General features: G+C 38.6%; 1 protein-coding gene across 1 annotated transcript in view; it reads left to right on the plus strand.

Annotated features, from left to right (window-relative positions):
* Positions 1-15,421, plus strand: part of PLA2G4A (phospholipase A2 group IVA) — a 159,561-nt gene that overhangs the window by 93,569 nt on the left and 50,571 nt on the right. The window contains exon 8 of the mRNA XM_065875537.1: positions 11,725-11,861. Within this exon, the coding sequence (XP_065731609.1) occupies positions 11,725-11,861 (137 nt within the window). The remainder of the gene's footprint in view (positions 1-11,724; positions 11,862-15,421) is intronic.

The following is a 15,421-nucleotide window of genomic DNA, read 5'->3' on the forward strand; positions in this document are numbered from 1 at the left end:
TATACCTCAATAAAACAAAATTAAAAAAATGAATTGCTGCAATGATGCTCATCAAATGATAATAATGAAATTTCTTGTTAGCGGCATATCAGGTAATTTTTTGAGTTTTTCTGTTAATTGAATATTTTAGATGAACATAATTTATTTTTAGAAAGATATTTTCATTAAATGTGTAAGTCAATATATATTTTATATCTATTGATAAGCATATATATTTACCCCCATGCATGTACACACAGACCAGAGATTAAAGATTACTGTAGATTAAGGACAAAATGCCACTGGAAATGAGAAATAAATTCTGAGTAAGGGGGCCAGATGGGTACCCCTGTCCCTCATGTGATGGCACATTTCTAAATGTGTTTCTAGGTGGGTGTAGCAGGGGTCGAAAGCCAGTCTGGGCTTCTGGAGTGGCTTTTGGTACTAGGGGAGCAAACTCTAAGGTAAAATATTGCTGATGGGGATTTTTGCTAAAAGGAAGCTTGGAGGAGAAGCAAAACCTCCATTGAAGCTTCTATTTTAAAAAAAAGAGACTGCTCTTCAATCACGCATCTTGTGGTTGCTTATTGTCTCCGGCTGATGAGTCCTTGAAGACACACATCCTTCTGTATGTATTACTCAGAAGTTTCTAGCTTCCTGGGAAGTCTTTTTGGGTGTTTTGTTTGTTTGTTTGTTTTTCTGTAGTAAACCTTCCATCAGCAATTCTAGACCATCTTTTTGTCCCCATCCTTGTTTGGCATTGTTATGCCCTTGGAGCAGAGAAATGATATTTCAAGTTTTTTTGATTTCTGCCATTTCTCATTTGTTGAGACACTGTGCTGGGAACTTGAGGTGAATAAAACTGAAATGGTTAATACCAAACAGTCACTTTCCTTGGTGAGTTTAAAGCCTAAGTTGGGGAGAAAGCCATTTCAGCAGATGAAACAGTGATGGAAATGGATACCTCTAATTCATGGTCGTCAACTTCATTTGGGAGACCCATGCTGGCCGTTTCAGTGTTTCCCAGCCTAGTTGCTTTCCATTTGTTTAAAATGCTTTTTATTTCATTCCCAGCTGCTGATCCACCCCCTGCCTCCCTCACAGCTGATAGACTTGCCTCCTAATTAGAGAAATTAAAAGTCGTCAGGTGACAGATCTTTCATTTCTTGGCATAGGATTGACATGTTTCATAACCCGGGCTTACCCTTTGCCACTTCCCTCTGAGCTCAATGGAGGAAACAACGCCTTTTCTTTCCAGAGTCACATCATCTCAGATATGGATTGCAAACTGTTAGGAGCCCCAACATAGCAACTGTCCAGTCCTCCCAGGGCTGCTCCCCACCTCTGTTGTCTGCCTCCGTGTTTGTATGAAATTTTCCTGCTCTAAACTCTGATATATAGAGAGAAAAAAGGAACCAAAAAAATCCCCATGGAACGTACATTCCCGTCTCCTTTCCGCTCTGCTTCTCTCCTTATCTTCACAAACTTTTCCAAAGTTTCCTACACAATCTCATTCTACTTCCTGTTTTCCTCGGGCTTCTGCCCTCATGACTCTACAGCAGCTGCTTTACTGGTCACAGGTACCAGCTAACAAATGCAAAGGATCTTCTGGCCCTGTGTTCCCTAATTCTGTAGCTGCAAATGACTCATGTTTTCCTACTATTTTAATCATTCACTACCCTTCCCTTACTGTCTTCCCTTTATTTTCATCATGCCTCTCTGGTTCCCTTTGCCAGATCTTCTTCCTCTGTGCGTTATCTAAACGTGAGTTCTTCAAGACTCAGCCCTAGCCCCTCTTAAGAATTTTCTCTCCCTTCCATGTGTCACCCAGCACATTTGGGCTAAGAACTTTCACACGTATATCAACAACCTAGAATCTCTCTTCTGAGATTCACACCCGAATATCTATACCTCTTCTTTCTGATTCCTTCACTTGTATTCTTAACATCTCACACTAAGCATGGCTGAATCTGTACACAAAATCCTCTGGCCTCTATAGTTCTACCGACACCTGTCCTCTTTCTTTCCACTTTCTGTTCACACTGAATTCAGAGTGATCTTTACAATACACAAATATGATTCTATCCAAGCCAAGCTTAAAATCCTTCCACTGCTCTTAGGACTGGCCTCACAGCATCTCTCCAGCTTCATGTGTTGCTGGTTCATCTCAAATCTCCCACGCTCCCTCCTCTAAGTGCCTCTTCGTTCCAGGTCTCTGCAGAACCCTTCCCAGGTGGCGCTCTTGCATGCATTGTTGCTTCTCTCTGCCTAGGCCTCGCCCTCCCCTCCTTCCCTCCACCCCACCCCCTTTTCAGTTAACTAACAGCCTCCCATGCTTTTTTTTTTTTTTAACATCTTTATTGGAGTATAATTGCTTTACAGTGGTGTGTTAGTTTCTGCTGTATAACAAAGTGAATCAGCTATACGTATACATATATCCCCATATCCCCTTCCTCTTGCATCTCCCTTCCACCCTCCCTGTCCCACCCCTCTAGGTGGACACAAGGCACCCAGCTGATCTCCCTATTCTATGCCAGCCTCCCATTCTTGAAGCAGTGAACACGTCACTTATTCAGACAGTCTTCCTCATCCATTCCTCCCTCCCTCCAGGTCCAAGTTAGGTCTCTCCGTCATGTTCTTTCATAGCACAAATATGCACGTGATCTTCTGCGCATTTCCCACAATCGTACTTTAAAATATTTGTATAGGTACTCATTTAACGTCTTTTTTTCTCCATTAGAATATAATTTTCATGAGGACCATGGCAGTGTCTGTGTTTTTCACCTTTATATTCCCAGCACCAGCTCAGCTCCTAACTCGTGGCAGAGCCTAGGGAAATCTTGTGTTGTGAGGGTCAGAGCACAAGTGCAGGCAGTGGCTTGGCATTTCAGCCAGGGGATGGCTTCACTAGAGAGGCATCAGGGGCTCACAACTGAGGAACACTTGCATCAGGTTGTTAGGGAGGGGACAGGTTGAGGGGAAGGCTTGGATGAAAAGATCCCAGTTTGAATGGCTGCATTAGAAAGTCTGTGGGGCATATTGGCGCAGACGTCCAGTAGCCTTTGGTCTTAGGTTTTCCTTTTCGAAAGGAAAGTTTCTGCCTCACCTCCCAGGCACTCCTCCTTCTGTGGAAAGGAATCTTTCTGGGAAAATGAAATTTGGCCTAATATTCATACAGCTTGGCTTTTTTGCAGCAGATGGAGAATGAGGTAATTGTGCTTTTCTCTGGGCTAGTCTTCAAAAATATTAAACTCATGTTTTTGGAAGTCATTCCTCAAATTAAAACTTTTGATGTTGTTGTTTTGGATTTGGTCGAGCCATTTTTTTCTCTTGGCAGAAATCATCCGTTTAGATATATTCAGCACCACCCATTCCCATAATACAAATATCATTTTCCTATTTTGTGTTTCTCCTTGGCCAAGAGCCTCTTAAACTCCCATTTCCCTTGCTCCCTGCCAAGATCTTCACTTTCTTCACTTTCACTTTCACTACTGGCTGGTTGGCCTCCTGAAGGTGAGGGGGAGCAGGCTGCTGTCTAAGACAGAACAGCCCTACTCAATTCCCGATGCAGAGATGGTGCCTGTCTTATTCCCAGTTTTCAACAAATGGTTTGCAGTATCCAGTTTAGGACATCAGTGTCAAATTAAAATGTTGAATGAATTTGGGCAGTAGGAATTTGGGCGCCTTGCTTCTTTCCTCTACTTCACTTGTAAAATGGAGACAATGTCTCATTCAGCTAAAAGGATGAGTACTGAGCAGCCCGAACAATGTGTAAGGCACATCTTCGTTACTCAATACGATAGTAGCTATTAAACCAATACATGGGTGTTGCTGTTACGTAACACCCCAGGGCAATGTCAAATTCAATAAAACCTTAGCTTTCCTACTTGGATAATGAATTAGTTAAATAGTTAAGGTTTCTAGTAATCCAAGAGTTTCTTCTCTTAAGTACTAAGACTTTAAAAAATTACTCTTAATAAAATGGATGTAAGTCGTTCTAAAAAACGTAATTCTTTGCCCAGACTGAACTGATTTAAGTGCTCTCATGTCTGTGGCTTTTGCAATCAACTACCATTTCCCCATGCTCTATATATTCCCTTGAAGTAATTTCTTCAAATCACCCCTTTCTCTTTCAACTTTGTTGTTGTGGGATTAAAATCTGATAAGTAAGCTTGTTGTTAGAACACTGTCTCTGATTAGTATAATCTCTTCATAAATAAAGGGCTGAGATCGTTCCTATGAGTAAGATCCATAACACTATGTGCATGGGAATTTTGATATATTAGGGTTATTTAGAGGCCACTTCTTTTAAATGTTCTTGTTCCAAAATAGCTTTTGGTCAGATGTAGTTTCCAGATTACAGTCTGTTCTGTGAAGTGAAATGCTGCTTTACAGTTTTCATGTCCCCACGTAACTGACCATAAATGGAGCAAAGCTGGTTGGGGCACTCAGATCTGGAATTAGAATAGCAGGGAAATGAGAGAAGGAAATTTTACTCCAAACTTCATCAAAGAATAAAGGAGGAAATGTTTCCTGTCAAGGCAGAATATAAGGGATATACAATTAGATAGCTTTGGATGAAAATAGAAGTATAAAGTGGTCCTTAAATAATATAATCTATTATATAGAGTGCTATTCTGTATTTAAGTTTGTCAGATAAATTAAGTGAAAAACTAGAGAAAAAAGAGACTGTCTAGTGACAGAGGGGGAGGCAAAGCAAAACAGTTTCTGCAGGAGGTAATAGAAATCGACCTTGAGTTGTCAATAAGAATTTTTATTCCTTTGTTTATTCTGTTTTCTTCATCTACAATATTCTTCCTCTTGCTTCCACCTTTATTATGACAATAGCACTTGGCTGTGTCAATCCTTATTCCTTTTAGATTGTAAACATTTTGGGGCAGACAGTTTGAACTCCCCTTAGCTAGTTTTGAATGGGACTCAGAGCAAGAGAAGGCTCTCCAGCAGGACTCAGTTACTGCGTAAGCTGCTCTGCCCCTTGGGCCATATGACCATTCAGATCCATTGATGCTTGAAGTGTGCGTGGCAGATAGGGATGCTGTGGCAGGTGAATTGCAGCACAGGCGCCTTTGGTGTTAGGCCTTGCCATCCTCTGTGGATAACTACCGTCCTTGGAAAAATAGCTTTTGGCCTGCTTACTGGGCCATAGTAGAGATTGAATGCTTCACCATGGGTGACCAAGTTATCATGTGACCTGAGCTGACCATCACGTTATCTGACCCACCAAGCCATAAAATTGGGAGTGCACAGATGCACTCCATCATCAGATGGAAGCAGAGTATATGAAATTGGGCTGAACAGGCCCTGAAGATACAAATAAGTTCCATGAAGAAGTGGCCCAAATGTCCATGTTCCCCATTCCTGTTACACTGCCTTCTCTTTTCCATCCTCCACCCAGAGCCTCATGGGGGAGATCCCTACGATCAGTTGACAAAAGGAGAGAAAACTTGGGTCTTGTTAGAGGTGATTGTACACACTATTTAGGCACCACTTGAAAGAGGACAGCTGCAGGGCTCAGCAACGTGGTCTTGCATTCACCAAGGCTGAGCTGGCTACGGCAGCTGCTGAGTACTCAATTGGCCAGCATCAGAGTCCCCAACAACACTGAGTCCCCAATATGGTAGCATTCCTGTGGGTCATCAGTCAGCTACCTGGTGGCAGATTGATTACACTGGACTTCTGCCATCCTGGAAGGGGCATGCTTTGTTTTATTCTGGTTGCAGATTTGCCTTCCCTGCACTCAAGGATTCTGCCAAAACTACCACCTATAGATATACAAAATGCCTTAGTCACAGTATTCCACACAGCATTCTGATCAAGGAACTCACCTCACAGCAAATGAAGTATGGCAACGGGCCATGTCATGGAATTTACCAGCCTTACCATGTTCTCCACCATCATGATGTAACTAGCTTGATAGAATGGTAGAATACCTTTTGAAGACTCAGCTATAGTGCGAGCTCTGTGGCAGTATCCTGGAGGGCTGGAACACGGTTCTCCAGGAGGCTGTAAATGCTCTGACTCGGCATCCAATATTGGCGCTGTTTATCCCCAGGATTCATGGGTCCAGGAGTGGAAGTGGGAGTGGCACCACTCACTATTACCCCTAGTGACCCACTAGCAAAATATTCATTTCCTGTCTGTGTGACCTTATAGTCTTCTGACTTAGAGGTCTTAGTTGTGAAGGAAGGAATGCTTCCACCAGAAGTGGAACAATGATTCTACTGAACTGTAATTTAATACTGCTGCCTGACCTTTTGGACTTCTCATGCCTCTGAACCAACAGGCAAAGAAGGGAGCTACTCTCTTGGCTGGGGTGGTTGATTCTGACTATTAAGGGGAGATTGGGCTCCTCCTCTAAGGTGGAGGTAATGAAGAGGATGTCTGGAATACAAGAGATCCTCCGTGGTGTCTCTCAGTATTATCATGCCATGAGTTAAGTCAATGGAAAACTATAAGAACCCAGTCCAGGAAGGACTACTAATGACCCAGACCCTTCAGGAATGAAGATTTGGTTACTCACCAGCTGAGGTGCTTGTTGAAGGCAAAGAAAATACAGAATGGATAGTGAAAGAAGGTAGCTATAAATACCAACTATGACCAGATGACCAGTTACGGAAATGAGACTGTATTTGCCATGAGTATTTCTTCCTTAGTTTGTTACGAATATGTGTGTGTGTGTGTGTGTGCGTGCATGTACACACAGAAATACAAAAACAGATTCATATTTAAGTTATGAAGTATCAATGAGAAGAATAAGCATTGTTTAAGGACTTTGTATCCTTTTCTGGGGAAAGGATTAGTGCATTTCCAGTTGTACACAGGATATCTGTATCATGTTAGCCAGGAGTATGACCTTGTTATTGTCTTTCTTTGGATATTAAGTGTGGTTGAAGGAGACGTATATGGCTGCCGAGTTGAGAAGGGGTGGACTTGTGATGGTCAGTTTGCATCAACTTGGAGGATGTTTTTTGATGCAATTAATATTTAAGTCAGTGAAATTTACATAATCAGGTTGTCGTCTGTAATGTGGGTGGGCCCCAATCTAATCAGTCAAAGGCCTGAATAGAACAAAAAGACCAACCTCACCAAGCAAGACGGAATTCTCCAGCAGACTACCCTTGGACTTCATCTGAGGCATTAGCTCTCCTGGGTCTCTGCCTGCTGGTGTTTGGACTAAAACTGCATTATTGACTCTCCAGAGTTCGGAGCTTGCTGTCCCATACTGCAAATTTGGACTTGTCATTCTTCACACCTGTGTGATCCAGTTCCATAGATGGATAGATAGTTAGATAGCCTACCTTCCTATGTATCTACCTACCTATTGGTTCCATTTCTCTGGAGAACCCTGACTAATACAGGAACCAGGGAGGCAAAAGTCTTTACATAATTGTCAGAACTTAAAATCTATGAAAACATAAAAAAAAATCCTTGAGCACTTTAGAATTTTCTTTTGTGAGGGAGGAAATTAATAATATCTGCAAGCCAACGCAGGAAGATAATTTAATCAAAACACGGCATATTTGGTAAATAAAAATTCATTTCCTGTAATCGTATGAGAAAAGTATGAGAAATATTCATTGATATCATTTATACACAAATATTGGTGCACTTAAATCTAAATATTACCTAAAAACTCTTGGCAACTTTAATTTGTTTGATTTTTTAAGATTTAAAGCCCGGACTAACAGCTGCACCTTGTAAGTCCTCAGTTATTCTTTGAAAGTTATTTCAGAATAACTATCACTATTAAAACATCCAAAGTTAGTCTGTTTATTGCATAACATTGTGCTATCATCTGAAGTGATACATGAATCTGAAATGTAATTTAGCTAAATGTCAAATGGTTTCTCTTGATAAAGATTACTCTTTTCTTTCTGAATAATGGGGAAAAGGAAAGAGCATGGGGAAAAGGAAAGAGTTACCACCAATCTGGATGTGAACAAGGTATTATATGTGTGCACTCCATACCTCCTCTTCTGAGATGTGAAAATAATAATGATTTTTGAGAGATGAGAAGATTTTTTGGTTTTGAATTTTATTTATTTATTTTTTATACAGCAGGTTCTTATTACTTATCTCTTTTATACATATTAGTGTATATATGTCAATCCCAATCTCCCAATGAGGGATGAGAAGATTAAATGAAATTAATTTTCTTCATAAGTCTAATTTCCCTTTCTTTTTTATAGTTAATAAACATTTATAATTTTATAGTTTAACAATTCATATTCTGTATGAGTTATAGAATCTAGAATGCTACCAGTAGCAAAAAGCTTCAAGTTCATTCATTCTACCCAGTATTTTTACATATAAGTAAAGAGTCCAAAGAGGATTTTCTTTACCTAGGTCCCCCTAGTTGTAGGGGCAGCTTTCAGAGATAGAATGGAGCAGAGTGAATTAAAAGCTCTGGAGTCTGACAGACCTGGTTTTAAATCTGCAAGAAACCACTTTCTAGATTTGAGACAGCAGAAAAATTATCTTCTTTGTGTTTCAGTTCCTTTATCTTTAAAATGGTAATAGGGAGTTCCCTGATGGCCTAGTGGTTAGGATTCTGGGCTTTCACTCCTGGGTCCCGGATTCAATCCTTGGTTGGGGAACTAAGATCCTGCAAGCAAAAAAAAAAGACCAGAAATTATACATATAAAATGGTAATAATATATATATCATAGAGTTGTGAGAATTAAATGATGCATAAAAACAGATTAATTCATGTGCAATAAATAAAGGATAAATTATAATCTATACAATCATTCAGTTATTTCATTATTCAAGTTTTATGTACAAATAGTATGACACTTTCTTTCATCTGATAGCAACCCAAATTTCTGACTTAAATGTCTTACCTGAAAACCCTCTTTAAGAATTAGTGTAAAGCAATAATGAAAACAATGGGTTACATAACACATGAATCCCAGTTTAATAAGTGGCTGTTTCCAGAAAATTCCTAACGTAAAATAGTCATCCATAAGTATGTGTTGGGCTACTGGCACATGAAGAAGGACATCTGGGGAGTTGTTTTCTCAGGATTAAAGAGGTTTTATGTTCAATCTTCCAACTTCTCTTATGAAATCTCTCTCTGAACAATAGCACAGGTTGTGTGTTATATGTTGAAATGAAACAGTGTAATCTGTTACTAAGAATTTTTTTACTCTGAACTACCTGACTTGTATTGGGTTTAATGTTAGTGTTGCAAGTAATCAAATCAACAGGCTTAAAATCCCCTCTGGCTTCTTTTCCCCTTAAAGCCCTTCATAGTCTTATTTTTCCCAACTCCCTAGTATACTCCTGCTGCAATAAGAAGGCTGGTCTTTTCATCTCAAAATCACATACCCTTTCTTATTTGTGCCTATCTTGGCCTGACCTTAGGCCCAGTGTTTGGCACATAGTAACAATAAATGGTTTACTGTTATTATTATTATCACTATTATTGTATTGCCTATAAACTCAAGCCTTCATTCAAGGCCTAATCAAAATCCCTCCTCCTTCTCCTGATTTGTAATCTGCCTTCCTTACAACTACTCTTAATATTAATACTATATTATACTCCATTCGCCCACTTTATAACCCACTTTAGTTTCCTATCTTAGCTTTCCTCCCTCTCCATAGAAGTTTTTAAGAACTTATATATTTTACTTTATTTACAATTTTAAAACTATGTTTGAGAGCATTCTGTTCATCTGAACATACACAGGTTCAAAGCCATTTAAATTGCTGCATTGCACTGAACTGGTAGACTGTGTTTTCATTAATGAGGTCTTCAATTTGCATCTGATTTGATGGCCACTGAGTATTAGAGAAGAGCCCTGAATTTGGAAATTAGTGCTAGGTGTCCTACTATTCACTGTTCTACCTCCAATAAGACCTAACCTCTAGAGACTTCCCTTTCTCTCTGAAAGAATTCTATAGCCTTTTTCATCTTTTTAGTTCTAAAATAATGATTATGTGTATATATATATATATATATATATATATATATATATATATATATATATATATATATATCTCACATTGGAGAGTGACACCCAAGAGTCAGGATCCAAGTGCTGGGAACACAATACAGGTGTATTCTCATATCTGCTTTTAAATTCAAATGTTGCTATATCACACATCATGTAGTCTCTGAAAAACTCCTTTGTACACTCATGAGAGAATGAGAATGAAAAAAAGGAAGATAAGATCTTCCTGCTGTTATGGAAATAGTTTTGGCCTTGTGGACCCCCTAAAAACTATGCACACTTTGAGAACTGCTGGGTATAGGGAAACAACCAGGTCTCTTAGGCAATAATGGTTCAGGACCACAAGGAAAATGACAATATCTCCCTCTTCAAAGAAACACCCTTGCATTTCAGTCACGTTACAGATAGCCTATTTTACTGCAAAAACTTCATTGGCTTATGCTTCTCCCATCTCCAGAACAGCCTCCTTCCCTGCCCTCATCTCTCCCTATGGAATAACTGTGCATCTTTAACATCAAGCTCAGGTTTCTTCTTTGTCTGTGAAACTTTCTCCACCACTCCAACCCCTCTGACTGAAATTGACCACATCTTCTAGACCTCATGTACTGCCAGCCTGTAGCATTTGACTTTGGTAAGGTGTACTACCAGGAGCCTGGGGTTTGATCCTTGACTCAACTCTGCTATTTATTGGTTGCATGACCCTGAAAAAGTTTTCAAGGTCTTGGTTTTAAGTGCATTGGTTTCCTCATCCTTAAAATGGAAACCTCATAGTGATTTTGTGAAGATTAAATAAGACAATTTCTGTAATATACTAACAGTTCCTACCAGATAATAAGAGCTCAGTGAATATCATCTATTCCTGTGTTTCTTGTTGTCATAATTATTTTTACATTTCTGCCTCACTTAAATTAACTATATTCCCCAGATCCACCCTGGGGATACTTGAAACATAGAGACCACTTAATCAGATTGATGAATGAATTAAAGAATGAAGAAATAAATTTTGTAGGCTTTTTTGTAGTTGATTAAGTTCTTTTTGATGGCTTAAATAACAGCATATTTTTGAAATGGGTCAGCACAAAGGAGTGCTAAGAATTCTGGACCAAGAAGGCAAGGTGCTTACTCAACTGCAGATTACCAGCTAATAGACCTTATACAAGTAATAGCAGCCTTTCAGAACTTCCATCTGAAAAATGAGCAAATACTTTTTTGCTCATTTTACAGCAAGTTTGAGAGGATCAAATAAAAAAAAAACTTCACCCAAAAGCAAGCCCCAAACTGCAAGGAGTCAAGCAAATATAAAGGATTGTTGTTGCTATTGCTATCAAACAGAGTTAGTTGGCTATTTTAATAATGTCTGCTTTCTAATAGACATTAATTCTTGATTTTCTTAAGTGAAACATTATTTTCTTCTTTTTTTTTTTTTTTTTTTTTTTTTTTTGCGGTACGCGGGCCTCTCCCATTGCGGAGCACAGGCTCCGGACGCGCAGGCTCAGCGGCCATGGCTCACGGGCCCAGCCGCTCTGTGGCATGTGGGATCTTCCCAGACCGGGGCACGAACCCGTGTCCCCTGCATTGGCAGGCGGACTCTCAACCACTGCGCCACCAGGGAAGCCCTATTTTCTTCTTTTTAACAATTAGATATTATCAAGGTATGAGTGAACTTACAATTCTTTGTTACCAAATGTGGGACATAGAAAAACTGAAATGAAAATGACATATTTTATGATTTTACTTTACAAATGATCTCTGTGTTTCATCATTCCAGGTGCCTGTGGTGGCCATACTGGGCTCAGGTGGGGGGTTCCGAGCCATGGTAGGATTCTCCGGTGTGATGAAGGCATTGTATGAATCAGGAATTTTAGATTGTGCTACCTACATTGCTGGTCTTTCTGGATCTACGTGGTTAGTATGCATTTTAAACCTTAGTTTTATCATCCTAAATGCTTAGCATTTATCTACCTGAAACTTAGAAAAGAAATGAGGATTTAGAAAACTGATATTAATTTCAAATTACTGAACTATTCCAGCTTGATGCAGTAATTTGTTCTTAAAAATATTTTTTAAGGCAAATTCATACTTAATGATGACTGTTGTCATAAGTTTGCTCCCTTTAAGCCCATTTGTGACTTAAAATGTAGTTAAACATAAAACAAAAAAATAGGTCAATTGAAATAATTCTATAGAAATATCTCAGAAGTGGAATAACATACTCCACCCATAATTAATTTAATCTTCCTATAATTTACTGATTTGTAATCTTGCAGCGATTATGTCTAAGTACATGATTCGCTAGGTATTCATTTTCTTCTTTAAGGCAAATAGAATGAAATGCAAGATACCTCAGTATACAGAAGAAGGAAACAACGTTTGAATGAAGAAATGCAATAAATTTCACTGATTTATATCTAATTATGAAATTAATCCTTTAAATATATCTAAGCTCAGCTAAATTTAGAGACAGAGTTAAAGCATCTGCATGTATAACACTTGTATGCTGTAGATTTGCCTTTTCAAGAATATATTTATAAAACGTTTTCAAAGACAATACTATGTACTTTTTGGTTTGCTTACCTCACATAATAAGTATATTGAAAATCATATATCTAGTCCTTGCTTAGATGTCTCAAATAAAAGTATCACCTTATTATAGAACTTCTGATATTGGCTTGTAAGGCCTTTTAGTCACTCAGCCATGATAAAACTTATCTTTTATAATATTTTATTATACATAAATATATAACATATGTATTATATAAGTATATATCATATAATTACAATATATATAATAATATATATTATATATGTCTATATTTTAAAATTTCTGTGTCTTCTCATCCTGTGAGATGGCTATGAGTTTCTTCATCTTTCAAGTAAAGAAAATATGATTCAGAAGGCAAGTGATTTGTCCAAGATCAGAAGCAGAGCCAACATATAGACTTAGGATTTTGATCCCCTACTCTAGGTTCTTTCAACTAAACCAGAACCTTCTCTTGGACAGCTATATATTCTACATCAGTGGTCCCCAACCTTTTGGGCACCAGGGACCAGTTTCATGGAAGACAATTTTTCCATTGGTGGGGAGATGGTTCAGGAGGTAATGCCAGCGATGGGGAGAGGCAGATGAAGCTTCACTCGCTCGCCTAATGCTCACCTCCCGCTGCATGGCCGGTTCCTAAGGTCCGCGGCTCGGGGGTTGGGGACCCCTGTTCTACATGGAGATTCATATTTAAAGAGTCTATAGTTTCTTAACTATTTTGAACCAGTTTCTTTAACTAAAAAACAAAAACTTAGAACCATGGTTGCCACCTTCTTTGTATGTACTCTCAAAATGATTTGTCTTTTTTGAAAGAAAGGTGTAGCCCATCATTATTCTTTCCTTTGAAGGAAAGAGCACGCACCTGCCTGTTTAATGAGTAATATGAATGTGATGGGAAAACTTGGACCCTTAGATTAATTCACCTATTCAAGCATTTTATTATTACTCTTCAGGTAGTTTTCTTTATCTGTATTCACTGGTTTTTAGATCCCTGTGGTCCATCACTGACTAATACATTGCAAGAAGCTTGCTTTCTTAAATTCATCTAACAAAGAAAGACCAGGCCTTGAGTGCTATTTTAGTGGTGTAATAGTGTATATTTGTGTTTAATTAGAGCTGCAGTCATTGCTTTGGTTATAGATTTGGGAAAACATCTCAGATCCCCTCTCAGGGTTCTGAAAACAAGTCCTACAAAATGTAATTAAGAGAATTTTAGATGTTACAGGCCAATCATTTAAATACTATAGGCCACCTTCAATTCCTGCTCTATCCTTCAGTGTCTAATTTCCTCAAAGGTTAGCCTTTTCTTTTTTTGTTTTTAAATGTATACATTTTAATGTTGCAGGAAGTTGACTTTAGAATTAGCCTATCTCTTTTTTTTTAACATCTTTATTGGAGTATAGTTGCTTTACAATGGTGTGTTAGTTTCTGCTGTATAACAAAGTGAATCAGCTATACGTATACATATATACCCATATCCCCTCCCTCTTAAGTCTCCATTCCACCCTCCCTATCCCATCCCTTTAGGTGGTCACAAAGCACTGAGCTGAAGCCTTTTCTTAGTTATTCTATTTCCTTAAAATCCATGTACTCCTAAAATCCTACAATCATTTTTCACCAAGAGGCCACATAATTTCCAAATATAATGGTGTCTTTTGAAGTTCTTATTCTCCTCAACTTTTTGGGGGGAGTCAGGGAGGATGAAGTTGAGAGTTGAGGTATTTCACACATTCAGTTGTTCCTCTTTCAAATCCCTCCTACCATGCCTTTTCCCCCCCATCCTCTCTGATTGCTCTCTCCTCATAGCTGTCTTTTCTACTTCCACTACTTTTTTCCTTAAAATGAGCTTCCCTCCAGGACCTGCCTTTTGTTCTATTATATCGACACATCCTCCCTTGGTAATTTCACCAATTTCTACCACTTCAGTTATTACCATCAATAATTTAATTTGTAGTTCTTCAAAACATCCAAAAACTTACTGGAAGAAAGAAAGAAAGAAAGAAAGAGAGAGAAAGAGAGAAAGAGAGAGAGAGAGGAAGGAAGGAAGGAAAGAAGGAAGGAAGGAAGGAAGGAAGGAAGGGAGAACGAAAACCCTAATGGACAATGCAAAGTAGCCATCAGAGGAGAGAATCAAGGGAAGATGAGTTTGCAGAGGTCAAGTGTGGGAGTGCTTCACAAAGTAGTGGGTATTTTAATAGAGGAAAAATCTATGAGAAGCTTCGCTTAGAACTGGGTTTGGAGATTTCATGGTTTTAGTGAAAATTACTGGATAAAGTAAATGAAGGGCACTTTTGATCATGAAATTACAAATAAGAAATGAATAGGAGATGAAAGAAAGAAAGGTGGGAATGTGAACCTTAGTAGGAGCCATCTATTATTTCAAGACAGGGAATATAGGACCCAGGAAATGTTTTTGTTTTATTTTGTTTTCAGAATATAAAAGACTAGAGCATTTTTGTAGAAGTCTGAGGTGAAGGAAATAGTGTAGAGGGATAGATAGAAGATAAAGAAATAGATGGATCTTGGATACAAAGAGATTCGGGCAGAGACAGGACAGGACAAGATAAAAAGCACAAGTGAAGCTATTAACCATGGAGAAAAGAGACACTTCCTGAGACAAAATAAAAGGTGGTCAGGATGATTCACATTAACAGTTTTCTCTCAAACACTATAGGTGAGAAGGTAGAAAGTTCAAAGGAAGGAAGTCAGAAACACTTGGAAAAAGAAAGTACACTCTTGTGTTGTATAAGTTTTTATATTCTGCTGATACATGACCATTACCTGGCACAAATTAGGTAATATGGAAATATCTGGAGAAGGCTTGGACCTCCCGTAAAGTTTCCTGTGATCACAAAAGAGAATTTTATGTAAGACAAAGCTTTTTTTTTTTTTTTTGTGGTACACGGGCTTCTCACTGTTGCGGCCT

The sequence above is a fragment of the Phocoena phocoena genome, chromosome 1 (assembly GCF_963924675.1).
Source record: "Phocoena phocoena chromosome 1, mPhoPho1.1, whole genome shotgun sequence".
Taxonomy (NCBI): Eukaryota; Metazoa; Chordata; class Mammalia; order Artiodactyla; family Phocoenidae; genus Phocoena; species Phocoena phocoena.